Below are 12,657 nucleotides of genomic sequence, written 5' to 3' on the forward strand. Positions count from 1 at the left end.
TTCAATTCTATTTATCAAAATATATGTTTGTAAACGTACCATTAAAAAGTAACATGATGATTGAGTGTCTATATAGCTGTACCATGATATTTGCATTTCTACTAAGTAAACCTCCAATTGGTCCCCACTATTCCACCCGCTAAAAGCCCTCCTYRCCCCGAGTTGGGTTGTCATCCCAATGCCCGGCAGACCAACCCGATCCCCCGTATCCCATAGACCTGAAAAGACTGGGATCCATCCTTCGAAAAGAGCACACAGTGCCATTTACAGAACAGAAGTAGATCAACTGCCAAATGCATTTCCATTGTTGGGCACTGTTTTACCGCAGTTCTGTTAATGACGGTGAGGGCAGGTGTTCGGCATTCAGGAGCGAAGATCACTCTACCGGTGTCGCCCTGCGTCCCGCTAGCTAGCAAGGAGAACTCCGGGAGGCAGGGGCGAAAAACCTTTATGACCCTTTTGACCCACATTCAGAAGGGTCACACAAGCATAAAGACAAAAGACAGTACAGTATGAAGATAGCCAGAAACTGCTTCTCCAATAGACATTTTTCCCTTCTCTCATTGACTTCTCAAACCCCGGCCTGGTCTGCTTCGCAAGTGTTCCCAGAAGTCTTGCGATGTTGCGMMTCTGGGTTGAGGGTGAGGGTGGGGGTGAGGGTTGTTCAAAACTCTGACGCRGCTGTCAAGTCAAGACATCCGTCAGTGCTGCTGTGAACCGCATCACAAGAGACATGCCAAATGGGATAATATAAATGGATATCTCCGATGCATTTCACTATTGTTGCAATTTCAATGTTGTTGATTTGTGTATCACCAAATTTGCTTGAGATGATTTTACTGCAACACTGCTCAATTCATCCAAGTTGCTTGACATTGGCGTTTCAAAGAGTTGTCAGTCAAGGCGAGCTCATGAATATAACCCCCCCACTCAGCCTGTCTTTTCAAACTTACTGGTAGTTAGCCTTGAGATAAAAAGTACTTTTCAGAATGACTGTTCAGGACCTTCCTTATCCCTCAAATCCTTAAACTGAGACCAAGAAGCAACAAAAAAATAGCTTATTTTGACTTTGTGGCTGTGAAAGCTAGTGKAAACCCTAAATGATAAGCACTTTATAGTCAATAATCAGCAATCCTTAAGTATTCAAACAGAGGTGAATAAAACGGAATAAAGAGTTGGCTTCTTTTGCGCAGGACTACAATTTGATCCCAGAGAACATGCCCAGTTTGTAGGCTTTCTAGGGTGGGGTTTCAAGAGAGCTCGAGCTCTGAATAGTGATTGCCSGTTTGCCTTGCGTCGTACTAGTCGAGTAGACGCCGACTCCGCACGGAGGAATTGCCTAGACTGCATGGTGCAAAACCATTTAATATATTTACTTATTTTTAGGGACCGGCTGTATGATTAAGCTACAATCTTCAATGAGTAAGCATATCCCAGTAAGTGTCAATTTTCATATAACAATATTTTGTTACATTGTAGCTACTCGTGTTGTAATTCTGTATCAACTGGTCTTCAATTTTTCAAATGTTAAATCTCGGGCCTCTTCGACACATGCTTTGTTGTCTTTGTGAAATTGATACATGTGAGTTTTTCCTGTGATTAACGGTATGTTAAATGTGTATGCGAAATTAAATAGGCTTTGCCGTTAGCTTGACATTTTATTCGAGTTCAACGAGGTGGTGGGTTGCCTTTGGAGCGCCTTTGAGAAGCATTTGACGTAGCTATTACCGTCGTATAAAATTTACGCATTTTTCTTATGAACTTATCAGCAATATCATTGACAGTTTCTATAATCATTCTTACCTTAATTAACTGTAGTTTACTTAAACGAGGCTCTAAATATCTCACTATTCAAAATTTTGTTTCTCTATCTCAATGGACATTTACAAGTGCTCGGCTATGAGGCCTCTATACCGGTGATGGCGCCGAGTCTGCCCTCACAAAGGACAGTTTTATAGAAATCCTCTTTCATCATACTTATGTAAATTTCGGTTTGTTTGGGTTTTGTCGTTGGACAGACGTCTAGGTTTGACGTCATTGTATTGTCTCTTAATTAAAKGTCCAATTTGGCTCTAATGTTCAGAACAAAACATWATTTTCCAGCCGGAAAATATCGGATTAACTATCCATACTTCAAGCTTCTTAGACAGTATTTGGAGCACCWGCCAGAGAAAAACATATACAATGCTTAGGGCTAAGGGAATTATACATGGCTTGTGTCAAAAATAGCTTTGCTGAAATTCTAACAAATCTTTCCTTCTGTCAACGAGGCATATAGTATGCCTAATATGTAGATATTACTGCTTTTTGTATGCAATTATAAAGAAAAAGAATATGTAGAGAGTTGAGCTGTGACCTACGTAGGCCTTAGTAAGCTACATCCATCCTTCACACATTGGCAGTCGTGTTAGACCCATAAAATTAGACCTATGGTTAGACCAGATCTGGACTGAAAGAGAGCAGCAGTTATGTGTTTCCATAACCTTTTCTTTTTCAATTGTTTTAGCCAGTTCCCCCTTGAGTTTAGAGGCCTTATATCTTACTCCCTTCTCCTCCCCGTCTTGTCTCTTGCAGCAGTTCTGTGGTGTTCTGGGTCACACATTTATGGAGTTTCTGAAGGGCAGTGGGGACTACTGCCAGGCACAGCACGCAGCTGCCTATGCAGACGAGTGAACAGCAGAACTCACCTCCTCTCCGAATACATTGGACCCACAGGAGGAGGATCTGAAACGTTGGCAGGATCGAGGACACCTCCTAACCTACCAGCAGAACGAGCCTGGATGGGGTAACTCTACCTGCTGCACACTGCCCTCGTTGGCTTCTGCCTGGTCAGAATCAAGGGGGAACCTGTCTTGTTTCCCAAAGGAGAAGGGGTTTGATTTTGGTTGTCCACACCCTTTTTTCTGCCAAATCCGACCTCCTTTCGCCCCATAGCCTTCTTTAGCCCACTGGTCACGGTGTATTTTTATTGCGGGAATATAGTTTGACATTTTGTTGATATTCCCTCTCCCTCTAAATAAGTGTTTTTGTTAGATTGTTTTGTGGAAGATCTCGTTTTTTCGTCTGTCACCATGGCGCGTATGAACCGACCTGCCCCTGTGGAGATCACCTACAAAAACATGAGGTTCCTCATTACCCACAATCCAACCAATGCCACCTTGAATAAATTCATTGAGGTGAGCCCTCACATCATTAACACAGTGATGATATCAGAAATGAATTTTGTTATAAAACATAATGAATGTTCTGGATTCTCATAGGTAGTCCCTCTCTTCCATAGTATAAAGGGTCTGTTTAGAAAATATAAATGTTTCCCTGTGTAGTATGTCAAATGTACAATGGAATATGTTGCAGATCATATGAAAATAAAAGTACATTCTTCTACAGGAACTGAAGAAGTATGGCGTGACCACCGTTGTGAGAGTATGTGAGGCCACCTATGATTCCACCTTGGTGGGGAAAGAGGAAATACAGGTTCTGGTAAGCTTCAACATCACTGTTTACATCTCCAATGCAGAACTTATTTAYTACCATGTTACTACCATCTTTGTTTTGGTTTCTGAGAAAGAGGGCAGATGAACTAATTTCCCCCTCCACCAATAGGATTGGGCTTTTGATGATGGAGCTCCTCCCTCTAACCAGATTGTTGATGATTGGTTGAACCTCCTGAAGACTAAGTTTAGGGAGGAGCCTGGTTGCTGCATTGCTGTCCACTGTGTAGCTGGCCTGGGGAGGTAAACTAGTGTTCTTATTTCCCCTCTTAGTATAGAAACATGTATAATCATGTAACAAGGATTTTAAASATGTAATAAGTATTTATATTCAGAATTGTGTTAGATTGATGATGCTAGTTCTTTGGTAAGAATGCCCAAAAACAATTAGCCATAATACACAGTATTAAAAAGTCCCATAGTACCCTAACCCTAACTGCCTTTTGTCAACTTTTCTTCTGAGTATTTACCAATGTTTTTTTTGTGTTGTACTCCTAGAGCCCCTGTCATGGTTGCCCTGGCTTTGATTGAATGTGGGATGAAGTACGAAGATGCTGTCCAGTTCATCCGGCAGTAAGTCTGATGCAAATACACYTTCATGTAGATCTCTATATACTGTAGCTGCAGCATCTTAAAATGGAGGCTAAAACGCATTGTTTTGAAATAATCGGACTGAGCTGCAATTGAGAAGTTGAAATTGCATTATGTGTACCTTAACCCTTAGTACAGTGTAAGTACATTGTAACAGTGGGTAATATTTCATTCAAAAGGGGAGGCTAGTCTATACAACCCACTGTTTTGAATTAATATCACTGACCTGCAATTTAGATGATGTGAAATGACAATGTAYTTTCTCTCGTAACAGGAAGCGTCGCGGAGCGTTCAACAGCAAGCAGCTTTTCTACCTGGAGAAGTATCGTCCAAAGATGCGCCTGCGCTTCAAAGACTCCAACGGCCACCGCAACAACTGCTGCATCCAGTAGTAAAGCCAACTAACTCATAGTCCATGCCAACAATGCCCCTATAAAATACATTMATTTCTTTATCTTATCTACCTGGCAGGCTTGTTTTTTTCTTAGTAAATCCATTGTGTTGAAGTATTTCCATTGGAAATTCATTCTCGAATAATTCAAGTTTTCCCTTCTCAATTAAAAAATGTCAAGTGTCAAAAAAGAGGTTAGTTTGTGAACAAGTGACAGTGAGTGAGTGTTCTCTATGTGTGTCCTTMGAATTGGAAAGGAGCACAGCTAGTGAAGTAATTTTGTGAACCCCCAGATGTTGGTTTATACATGTTGAACACATCCCAAGGTTTTAATTGGCAAGKGTGCTTATTACTTWAAAAAAATATTTTAAAAAGTACTGTAAYGATGATTTAACATGAGTAGTTAGGTATCCCTTTAAATTTTATGATTCAGTTCAATACTGAATAGAAAGATGTATGCCTTCCTCCACATGGTTAAAACTTGAAATGCCTTACAATTAAAATGGAACAAAAAGGCAATCGAGTGGGTTTGTCATCCACTACATTAGAAAAGGTGTTTCATTTTTTTACTTGGAACAAAAGAATGTTGCCTTTGTCTTGTGCAGGACGTCTACAYACTTAAGTCCTTTCAGTAACTATTTTTAATATGAAATGCTTAATTGTTGCAATATTTGTTTATTGAAAGTCTGGGACCTTTTATTTWTTTWTTTTYTCTTATCAAACCTTGTTGATTAATTACTGCCATGTCCGAAATGTGATTTGTGTTTTTCGCTTTGAAACTGGACTTCAACGTCTGCGATATTTTGTATGCCTTTTTATTTTGATGTGCGTAACTTAATACTTGGATACTTGATGATTTATGTATTTGAAAATGTGTATTATTAGGTTGGCTATTTATACTATCAATGGATGTGTGTTTTAGTACCGTGAGCGACAAATTGTAACTGTTCACCAACTTGTGAGAGTACATTAAAATGATACACTGAAAACTTGGTTTTGAATGGCATTTAATGCACTTTAATATCCTATTGTACTCCCATTAGTGAAGGCCTAYAATGCCTTACTTGTTTTACATTGGCCTTGTTTAGTTTAATGGATTGTCCCRGTGGGCTTGTTCTGCCTGTAGTACCAGCATTGGCACTAACAAAGAGTCAGATCTGTCTAYGGGACTGCTGACTGGTACCGTGGCAGAGAAAGAGGAAGATTACATACTGTTTCATAGAAGATCATGAGAAACCAATTCAGCTAATGAAATAATTATGCCAGAATATCCCCAAAAAACAAGCCGTGCGGAGTCACGGGAGAGGTTTTCCCACAGGAAACGGCTTGAAACTGATMATGTAAGTTTAATACATTTAGTGACACATAACATGCCATAATTAAGGTATACTTAACTGCATTTGGTTTAAATGAGAAGCGTGAGCTCAATTACAGGTGAGTAATTTATTGATTCAACCCTCTCCTACCCTGTTACATGTCCCTCAAGGCATACTTAATAACAAAAAGATTATTCTGCATAGGAAAACTACAGTCTAATGCAAAAAGACATACAGCATTTTCAGCAAATGAGAAGTCCTTTTGTGGAGATATTTTTTAAATGGCTGTTGGTTACACCCTGGATCTGGTGACAGTCAAGCTTGCTAGTGTCCCCTTGTGGCTATATTTGTACCCACAGGCCATCCAGTCTGTAGAACTCTGCATGCCTCAGAAAATGTCTCTATAAGGCCTACTGAAGATGTGTGAAATTAGCCGAAAAACATGTTGCTGGATTTTCGTTGTAGTCTTTCATACAAAACATGCAAGACTTTATCAAAATGTGTTTATTTTCTCTTTTGTACAACCTTTGAAGTCACCTCCTCTGACCTTTATAATAAATAAGAATGGCATATACAATTTCTACATATGTCTTCAAACAACACTGCCCTCCTAGTTCKCCCATCACAAAAACAGTCATCATGACAAAGAAAATCCTACATCAGGAAGACGATAAAGCATAGGGGTTGGTGAGTGGATATGCAACAAAGATACTCGCAAACAAATGAAAGTCATTGAACCAAAAGTATACCGGTAATTTGTATGAAAGTTCGGTATTGACACAAATACATAAACATACAGAATCCTGTGAATTAAAAATGGTTGGCACATTKTCGCTTAAAGCACAGTTAGTCTGGTCTGTTTTGGTTTTAACTTGGTTCATATTTAACAAAACACAAAGCCTACAGTACCCAATAAAATCACAATTAGTTTGCCCCAAAAATKTAATGGTCTTTTTATTTTACAGTGCCAAGATTGCAAAAGCTGATGTAAAAAAAAAAAAAGCGAAACTTTGTCAGCGGGATATGGGTTGTTCCAAGAGCTAAGGAGTACTGAAATGTGTTTTAGAAGGGTATAACAAAACAATTAAACAAAATACAAACAAACAGTCAAAACAGATCAAACAAAGTAATGTTTCTTCCCCAGGGTTGGGGGTACATTTTCATCTAATTTCAATTCATTCAAATCAGGAAGTTACCTGAAATTCCAATTCTATTCAATTTTCCTGCTTTTCAATGAGAAACATTTTTTAATTAGAATTTCAGTTTACTTCCTGAATTGACTGAAATGAAATGGAACTGACCCCAACCCTGATCTTCCGTGGCGCGTTAGTTAGTTCCTCCATTAGTCTCTCAATAGTTTGGCCCCTGTGGCCCCTCAGTTCAGGGACCCGTTGGGTCTCCGACTCACATCTTATTCCTCATTTGGCCCTTTCATGCCGGAATCTTTTGCCGATATCGGTGACGCCACCATAGGAAGGATGCACTGTGACGACTCGCAGTAGCCGTTGAGACCAGAACGACCAGGAGGCCCTGGAACGCCGGGAATACCGGGAACGCCGCGTGGCCCTCTCTCGCCGTCGCGGCCTTCTGTGCCATAGGCGGCTCTACCGTGATCACCTGTGGATAGAGTGGTCGGTTGAGATTTGTAGATGAATGTGGAACTGCTTAATAGCTAGCTAACCATGTTATAGCTGAGCATATAGAGACTTGGCGCATATTGGGTTAGCACAGTGGTTATGGCTATAGCCTTCATTATTATGGTGTGGGCATGTAGCCTTATAATACTCTTGTGACTGGTATCTTTACCTGGTAGACCGGGTGCTCCAGGTGCTCCTTTAACCCCTCTCGCTGTGGGTCCTCTGTCTCCTCTGTCGCCCGTGTCACCTACGCAGAACATATACATTATCATCAATTCAAGTAACGTTTAGCGATGCAGGATGGCTGTAGTGAACTTCACTTGTGATGGCACAAACAATCCTAATTATTCAAATGGAGATCACTTATACTACTGCTACCAGMCTGCTTCAGCCAACTTGTAATTGTCTTAACAAACTAGGCCATAATATTACATTTAGGATATATTTAGAGACCCAGGACCTCACCTTTGGGCCCTTTGCGACCCAGTAGCCCTGGAGGTCCTTTGAGACCTGGCAGTCCTCTGGCCCCGTCCAGTCCTGGGTAGCCGTTCTCTCCGGAGGGGCCTGCAGGACCAGGGGGRCCAGGGGGACCTGGCAGTCCAGAGATGCCTGCCTCAGGCCTCCTCAGGCTGGCTGCTAGCTGRGCTARCTGCTCTGTGGCACAGGAAGGGAAAAGGATGGTCAGTTCAATGAAACCTATGGACATGCCTTGTCAAATGTGATGGGTTCAGTAATGGTCAATATCAAATGGATAAGAGTTTGATATGAAAATGATCATGACTTACCTTGCATTACCCTCATGCAAACTCCTGTGATGTGTGTATCGCTTGGTTTTTTCCCCTGAGAAAACAGGTGGTTGTTGAGAAAATTGTGGTGTTATCCGATAACTAATGCTATTCATAGCTAGCTACACAGGCTTTTTTTCGTGAAATGTCTTAGCACATGGAAATACTTAAAGAGATTCACTGGTAAACTCTTTCGTCAGTAGTTCTGAATGTGGCGCTCATGAGCCAAAAGTGGTCGACGAAAATTGCCTACTGTGTCACATATGTGCAGATATGTGCAACACGTCAATGATCTCTCTCTCGATCTGCTGTGTGTGCCTCTTGCTAGCTGTCACTCAAATGGCGAGGGGCTGARGCTCATTGGCTAGAACTCGAATTGCTAGGGCCCTGGCCCACATGGGGGAATATGTAGGGAAAATGGCGCAGCACAGCTTCAAGAAAAACAGTTGCTTTCAAACGAGGGATTTCGTGACTAATTGAGGTAAGACAGYCATTCTCATAGATGATACATGTATAAACTACACATTGACACATACAGCCCAAAACAGAAGGTTTAAAAAATACTTAGTAGACACCAAAGTTCGGGAGCATGTCTTTAACACAGGGCAAAGTCATCATGTGAATTCTGCTGTCTCCTCCAGTCTACTCTATATGAGTGCAGTGCTAAGAAACAACTCTTTTTGACTCCTGCTCTGTTTCAGGCCCTCAGATCTGGTTAATTGTTAAAGTGCCTACCGCTGGCCCCTGTGTCCCTGGCAGTCCTGGCACCCCTCTGTCCCCCTGCATGCCACGTGGTCCAGGTTGGCCCGGCTTGCCCTCTGGGCCTGGTATGCCCCGGCCGCCCTCCGGCCCTTTGTTTCCAGTCTCTCCTGGTCTGCCCGTCTGAAAACAGCGACAGAGCGCGACACAATGGCATTCAGCATTCATTCAAAACAAAAGGTAAAATTGGATTACACAGACTGCACCATTGGGAGGATAGACAATGCTGTCTGTCTAGGTCTAGGATCATGTGTTTCAGGCATGTAGTCCTACAGTGTGCAAGGCTTTCTTTTGGCATGGCGCAAACACTGTGAAGTGATTAAGTAATGAGAAATGATGATGCTCACTTGTACGTGACCTCTAGTATTAGACAGCTGTATAAAGTTGTGGCATCTAATCATGATGAGTCCCCCATGATTTTGGGACAAACCGGTATCACATTATGTGTACTGGACATAATTGGGCTAGTCCATGTCAACAGAGAGCTGTAGCAGTAAGCGATGCTATAAACTGGACTCACCGATCCTTTCTCTCCTGGCTCCCCTTCGTCACCCTATAGTAAAACAGAATCAGTACTCTTTTATTTAAAAAAACAAAATGTTGGGCACAGCAACGTTTTTTCTTTATGTATTTACTCACAAAGTCCCCTCTGTCTCCCGCTGTGCCCTCTGAACCTGCTTCTCCCTAAATCAATGAGTAGAAATGTCTTTGTTAGAGAAAATACATGTCTTACGGGATYGTTAACACGTATCCATCCCAAGTAGGCCTTGGTGGGGCCTTCTGTACTCTTCTGGTAGCTCCTAGTGCTTGATGCTACTCATCTGAATTCACTCCATTCATCWTCTTCCATCATTTGATGACTAYATAGAATATGGTCACCTCCCTTATGCAGGAATGTACTATTCGGTTGGTTGAGATGGTATTGATAGAACTTACTTGTTCTCCTTGAGCACCGGTCAAACCGACTGCACCCTGGAGAGATAGGAATAGGAAAATTATATTTTGCTTTTACACATGTATTTCTGCTCCTGCTTTTGTGGTACCTTTTATATTCCTTACCCTGTCTCCATTCTGTCCAACCAGGCCGGCAGGGCCAGGCAAACCAGGAAGCCCGAGATCCCCTTTACCTCCCTGTAAAAAAGAAATAAATATATATACACACACACACACTTAAAAAACTCGAACACAGTGGATTGCCTGTGCAACGCTCCAACCTCCCCCCTCGCCTTSAGCTGACTACATTTGCACCCAAAAATATTTTTTGCTGGAAAAAAACGTGTCTAAACGGGTGAGCTGGAAAAGGTATTGGGGACACACTCCATGAGTTGTTTTGGAAGTGTGGGTACTAATTGTGGCATACCCTCAGGCCGACTGGTTTAAGGAATTCCTGGGAAACAGAGGATTCTTTCAGGCCTTTTCAGCTTATTTTCCTGGCCTGAATCCTCCTCTCTGAAGAAATACCCCTGGGCCCATGGACCAGTGTAACAGGACTCCATTCATGCCCCCTCATCGGCGGATTACAGTATTACTGCAGTCTGGAGGCTTATAAAGGGCTGCCACTCTCAATATGAGAGAGCATACGGCTCCACTTGCTTGGAGTGGGTTTGCGCTTAGTCACTGGTATTCAGCTTGGTTGAGCTGAATGGTTACTATGGTAACGATGCCAATGTTAAATTGTATATGTATGGAATGATAGCAGATAATAYCAATATACACTGAGTGTACAAAACATTAAGAACACCTTCCTACTATTGAGTTGCACCCCCTGTTTTGCCTTAAGTGGATTTAACAAAGGACATCAAGGGATCATAGCTTCCACCTGGATYCACCTGGTCAGTCTATGTCATGGAAAGAGAAAGTGTTTCTAATGTTTTGTACACTCAGTGCATTGTTTATACTGATGTTATGTCATATATAAATAGCAAAAGACTTGGTATGGATGGGCGCGGCTTGTGTTCTTTGCACAGTGGGTTCTTAGATCCAGGAAAGGTAGGGCAGGAAAGGCATTGTAATGAAAATAGGAAAGTAAGCATAAATAATTACATATACAATTATTTCAACATCATTTTAATGGCCACCCTAGTAAATKTTGAGAGACCAGCATCGACTTTGTTCTTGCCACACAGCACATGATCCTAAAAAGGTCATTTATTTCATACTCTTTGTTTTCTTCTTCCTCCTCTTTCACACCGTCTTCATCATGTTCTTGTCTTCCTCTTCTTTCCCCATCACAGTAGCATCATAATCCATCACATTGCAAACCACAAAATCCTGTTCTGTATTCCGAATTGAACTGGCTTCACTCCGATATTTCCTTGTCTRCATCTTACCTTACCAATCCTTGYATTTTCTCACAACAAAGTYTGATGACTGGAGCACCACAGGGTTCTGTGCTTGGTCACTTGGTCATCACTTCCCATGGCTTTTCCCATCATTCTTGTGCAGAAGATGCTCAACTCCCTCTATTCTTCCACCTGTTTTACTACTCAGGTTACAGATTTCACCAGCATCTTAGCCTAGTTCATTTGTATGTTTCAAGTTCATTGGTCAGTTTGATAATCATGGTTGATACCGTGGTACTTGTATGGATGTTTACGAGAAATTGTCAAATGGTTTATCCATTGTGGTTCAGGATACATATAACGGGCTTGTTTTGRGGCTATGAGTATGTCAGTTATAATGGTCTGTTGGGCTGTTGACTTACCCTGGGTCCTGGTGCCCCTGCAGGTCCGTCTGGGCCACGCACTCCTCTTTCACCCTACAGCRAAATAAGAGAAGAAGAATAGGAAGTTATAGAGAAGAAATTGTGGCGCAGGTGCAGATTTATTATAGTCTTGTAGTCCAAGACCTTCCCAAATGAATCACATGAAGTTCTGAGCTTGTTGAACAATGCTTATAGTACAATAGAGCAAAGGTTGTGCGTGGCAATAGAGTTCAAATGCTTTGTGCTGATCTTGTTTATTCTATTGTTCAGTTATTTAGCTCACACCGTTATCCCTAATTCCCTAACCCTRAAATCACGAGGTTCCAGATCATTTATTCAAACTGCTGAAGTTCATACGAGACCTTGAAAAGAGTAATCCAACTTGATAGTGTTTTATGGCTTTCTCACAGTGAATCACATATACTATAGAACATACTCACTGGTCCACCTCTTGCTCCGACAGGTCCTACTTCTCCCTGCTCGCCACGTTCCCCCTGTCAACAAAGCAAGTCACCATGAGATCTCTCATGCTACTGGTGCAAGTACGAAMGGGATATTATGTATACTGTATCAAAGTATTTTGTTTCATCACTGTCATTTAATGTGATTTAATTTTCATCAATAGACTTTCTCTTGACTTACTGATTTCCCAGGAGACCCCATTAGTCCTACAGAACCTGGGTCGCCAGAGTTACCCTAGTAACAAAGAGAGGAAAACATAAGATTCCCTATAATAGAGATTCATATACTGTATGGTCAATAACTGATTTAATTCATACATTTAAAATATTCCCCTACCATCTCGCCACTTTGTCCTTTTGGACCATAAGCGCCTGGCAAACCCTATGGCGAGAATCACATCAAAACAAATGAACAACCAAACAAACCCAAACAAATACAAATGTAGAATGGATATGATGAATCAGAGATGCTAGGGGTCAGAGGTCACACTTACAGGAAGTCCTTGGAGCCCAGCATCACCT

The 12,657-nt window shown here is 41.6% G+C and overlaps 2 protein-coding genes across 2 annotated transcripts in view; one reads left to right on the top strand and one right to left on the bottom strand.

The window, feature by feature from the left end:
- Positions 1–3,067: 3,067 nt before the first annotated feature.
- LOC111982254 (protein tyrosine phosphatase type IVA 1) lies at positions 3,068–5,466 on the top strand. Its single transcript, XM_024013798.3, has 5 exons — positions 3,068–3,176; positions 3,388–3,480; positions 3,604–3,734; positions 3,990–4,064; positions 4,357–5,466. The coding sequence occupies exons 1-5, from the start codon at positions 3,072–3,074 to the stop codon at positions 4,472–4,474; spliced, it is 522 nt and encodes a 173-aa protein (XP_023869566.2). The 5' UTR covers positions 3,068–3,071; the 3' UTR covers positions 4,475–5,466.
- Positions 5,467–6,277: 811 nt separating this feature from the next.
- The window catches only part of LOC112067980 (collagen alpha-1(IX) chain-like), a 13,865-nt gene continuing 7,485 nt past the window's right edge, over positions 6,278–12,657 (bottom strand). Inside the window, exons 19-32 of the mRNA XM_024134954.2 lie at positions 12,630–12,657; positions 12,473–12,517; positions 12,317–12,370; positions 12,115–12,168; positions 11,675–11,728; positions 10,030–10,101; positions 9,907–9,942; positions 9,610–9,654; positions 9,491–9,523; positions 8,947–9,093; positions 8,212–8,266; positions 7,892–8,080; positions 7,596–7,673; positions 6,278–7,406 (exon numbers count right to left, since the gene is read on the bottom strand). The exon at positions 12,630–12,657 is cut by the window's right edge and continues 26 nt beyond it. Coding sequence (XP_023990722.1) covers positions 7,201–7,406; positions 7,596–7,673; positions 7,892–8,080; positions 8,212–8,266; positions 8,947–9,093; positions 9,491–9,523; positions 9,610–9,654; positions 9,907–9,942; positions 10,030–10,101; positions 11,675–11,728; positions 12,115–12,168; positions 12,317–12,370; positions 12,473–12,517; positions 12,630–12,657 — 1,096 coding nt within the window. The 3' untranslated portion in view covers positions 6,278–7,200. The remainder of the gene's footprint in view (positions 7,407–7,595; positions 7,674–7,891; positions 8,081–8,211; positions 8,267–8,946; positions 9,094–9,490; positions 9,524–9,609; positions 9,655–9,906; positions 9,943–10,029; positions 10,102–11,674; positions 11,729–12,114; positions 12,169–12,316; positions 12,371–12,472; positions 12,518–12,629) is intronic.

Source organism: Salvelinus sp. IW2-2015, unplaced genomic scaffold, assembly GCF_002910315.2.
Source record: "Salvelinus sp. IW2-2015 unplaced genomic scaffold, ASM291031v2 Un_scaffold19, whole genome shotgun sequence".
NCBI classification, from domain to species: domain Eukaryota; kingdom Metazoa; phylum Chordata; class Actinopteri; order Salmoniformes; family Salmonidae; genus Salvelinus; species Salvelinus sp. IW2-2015.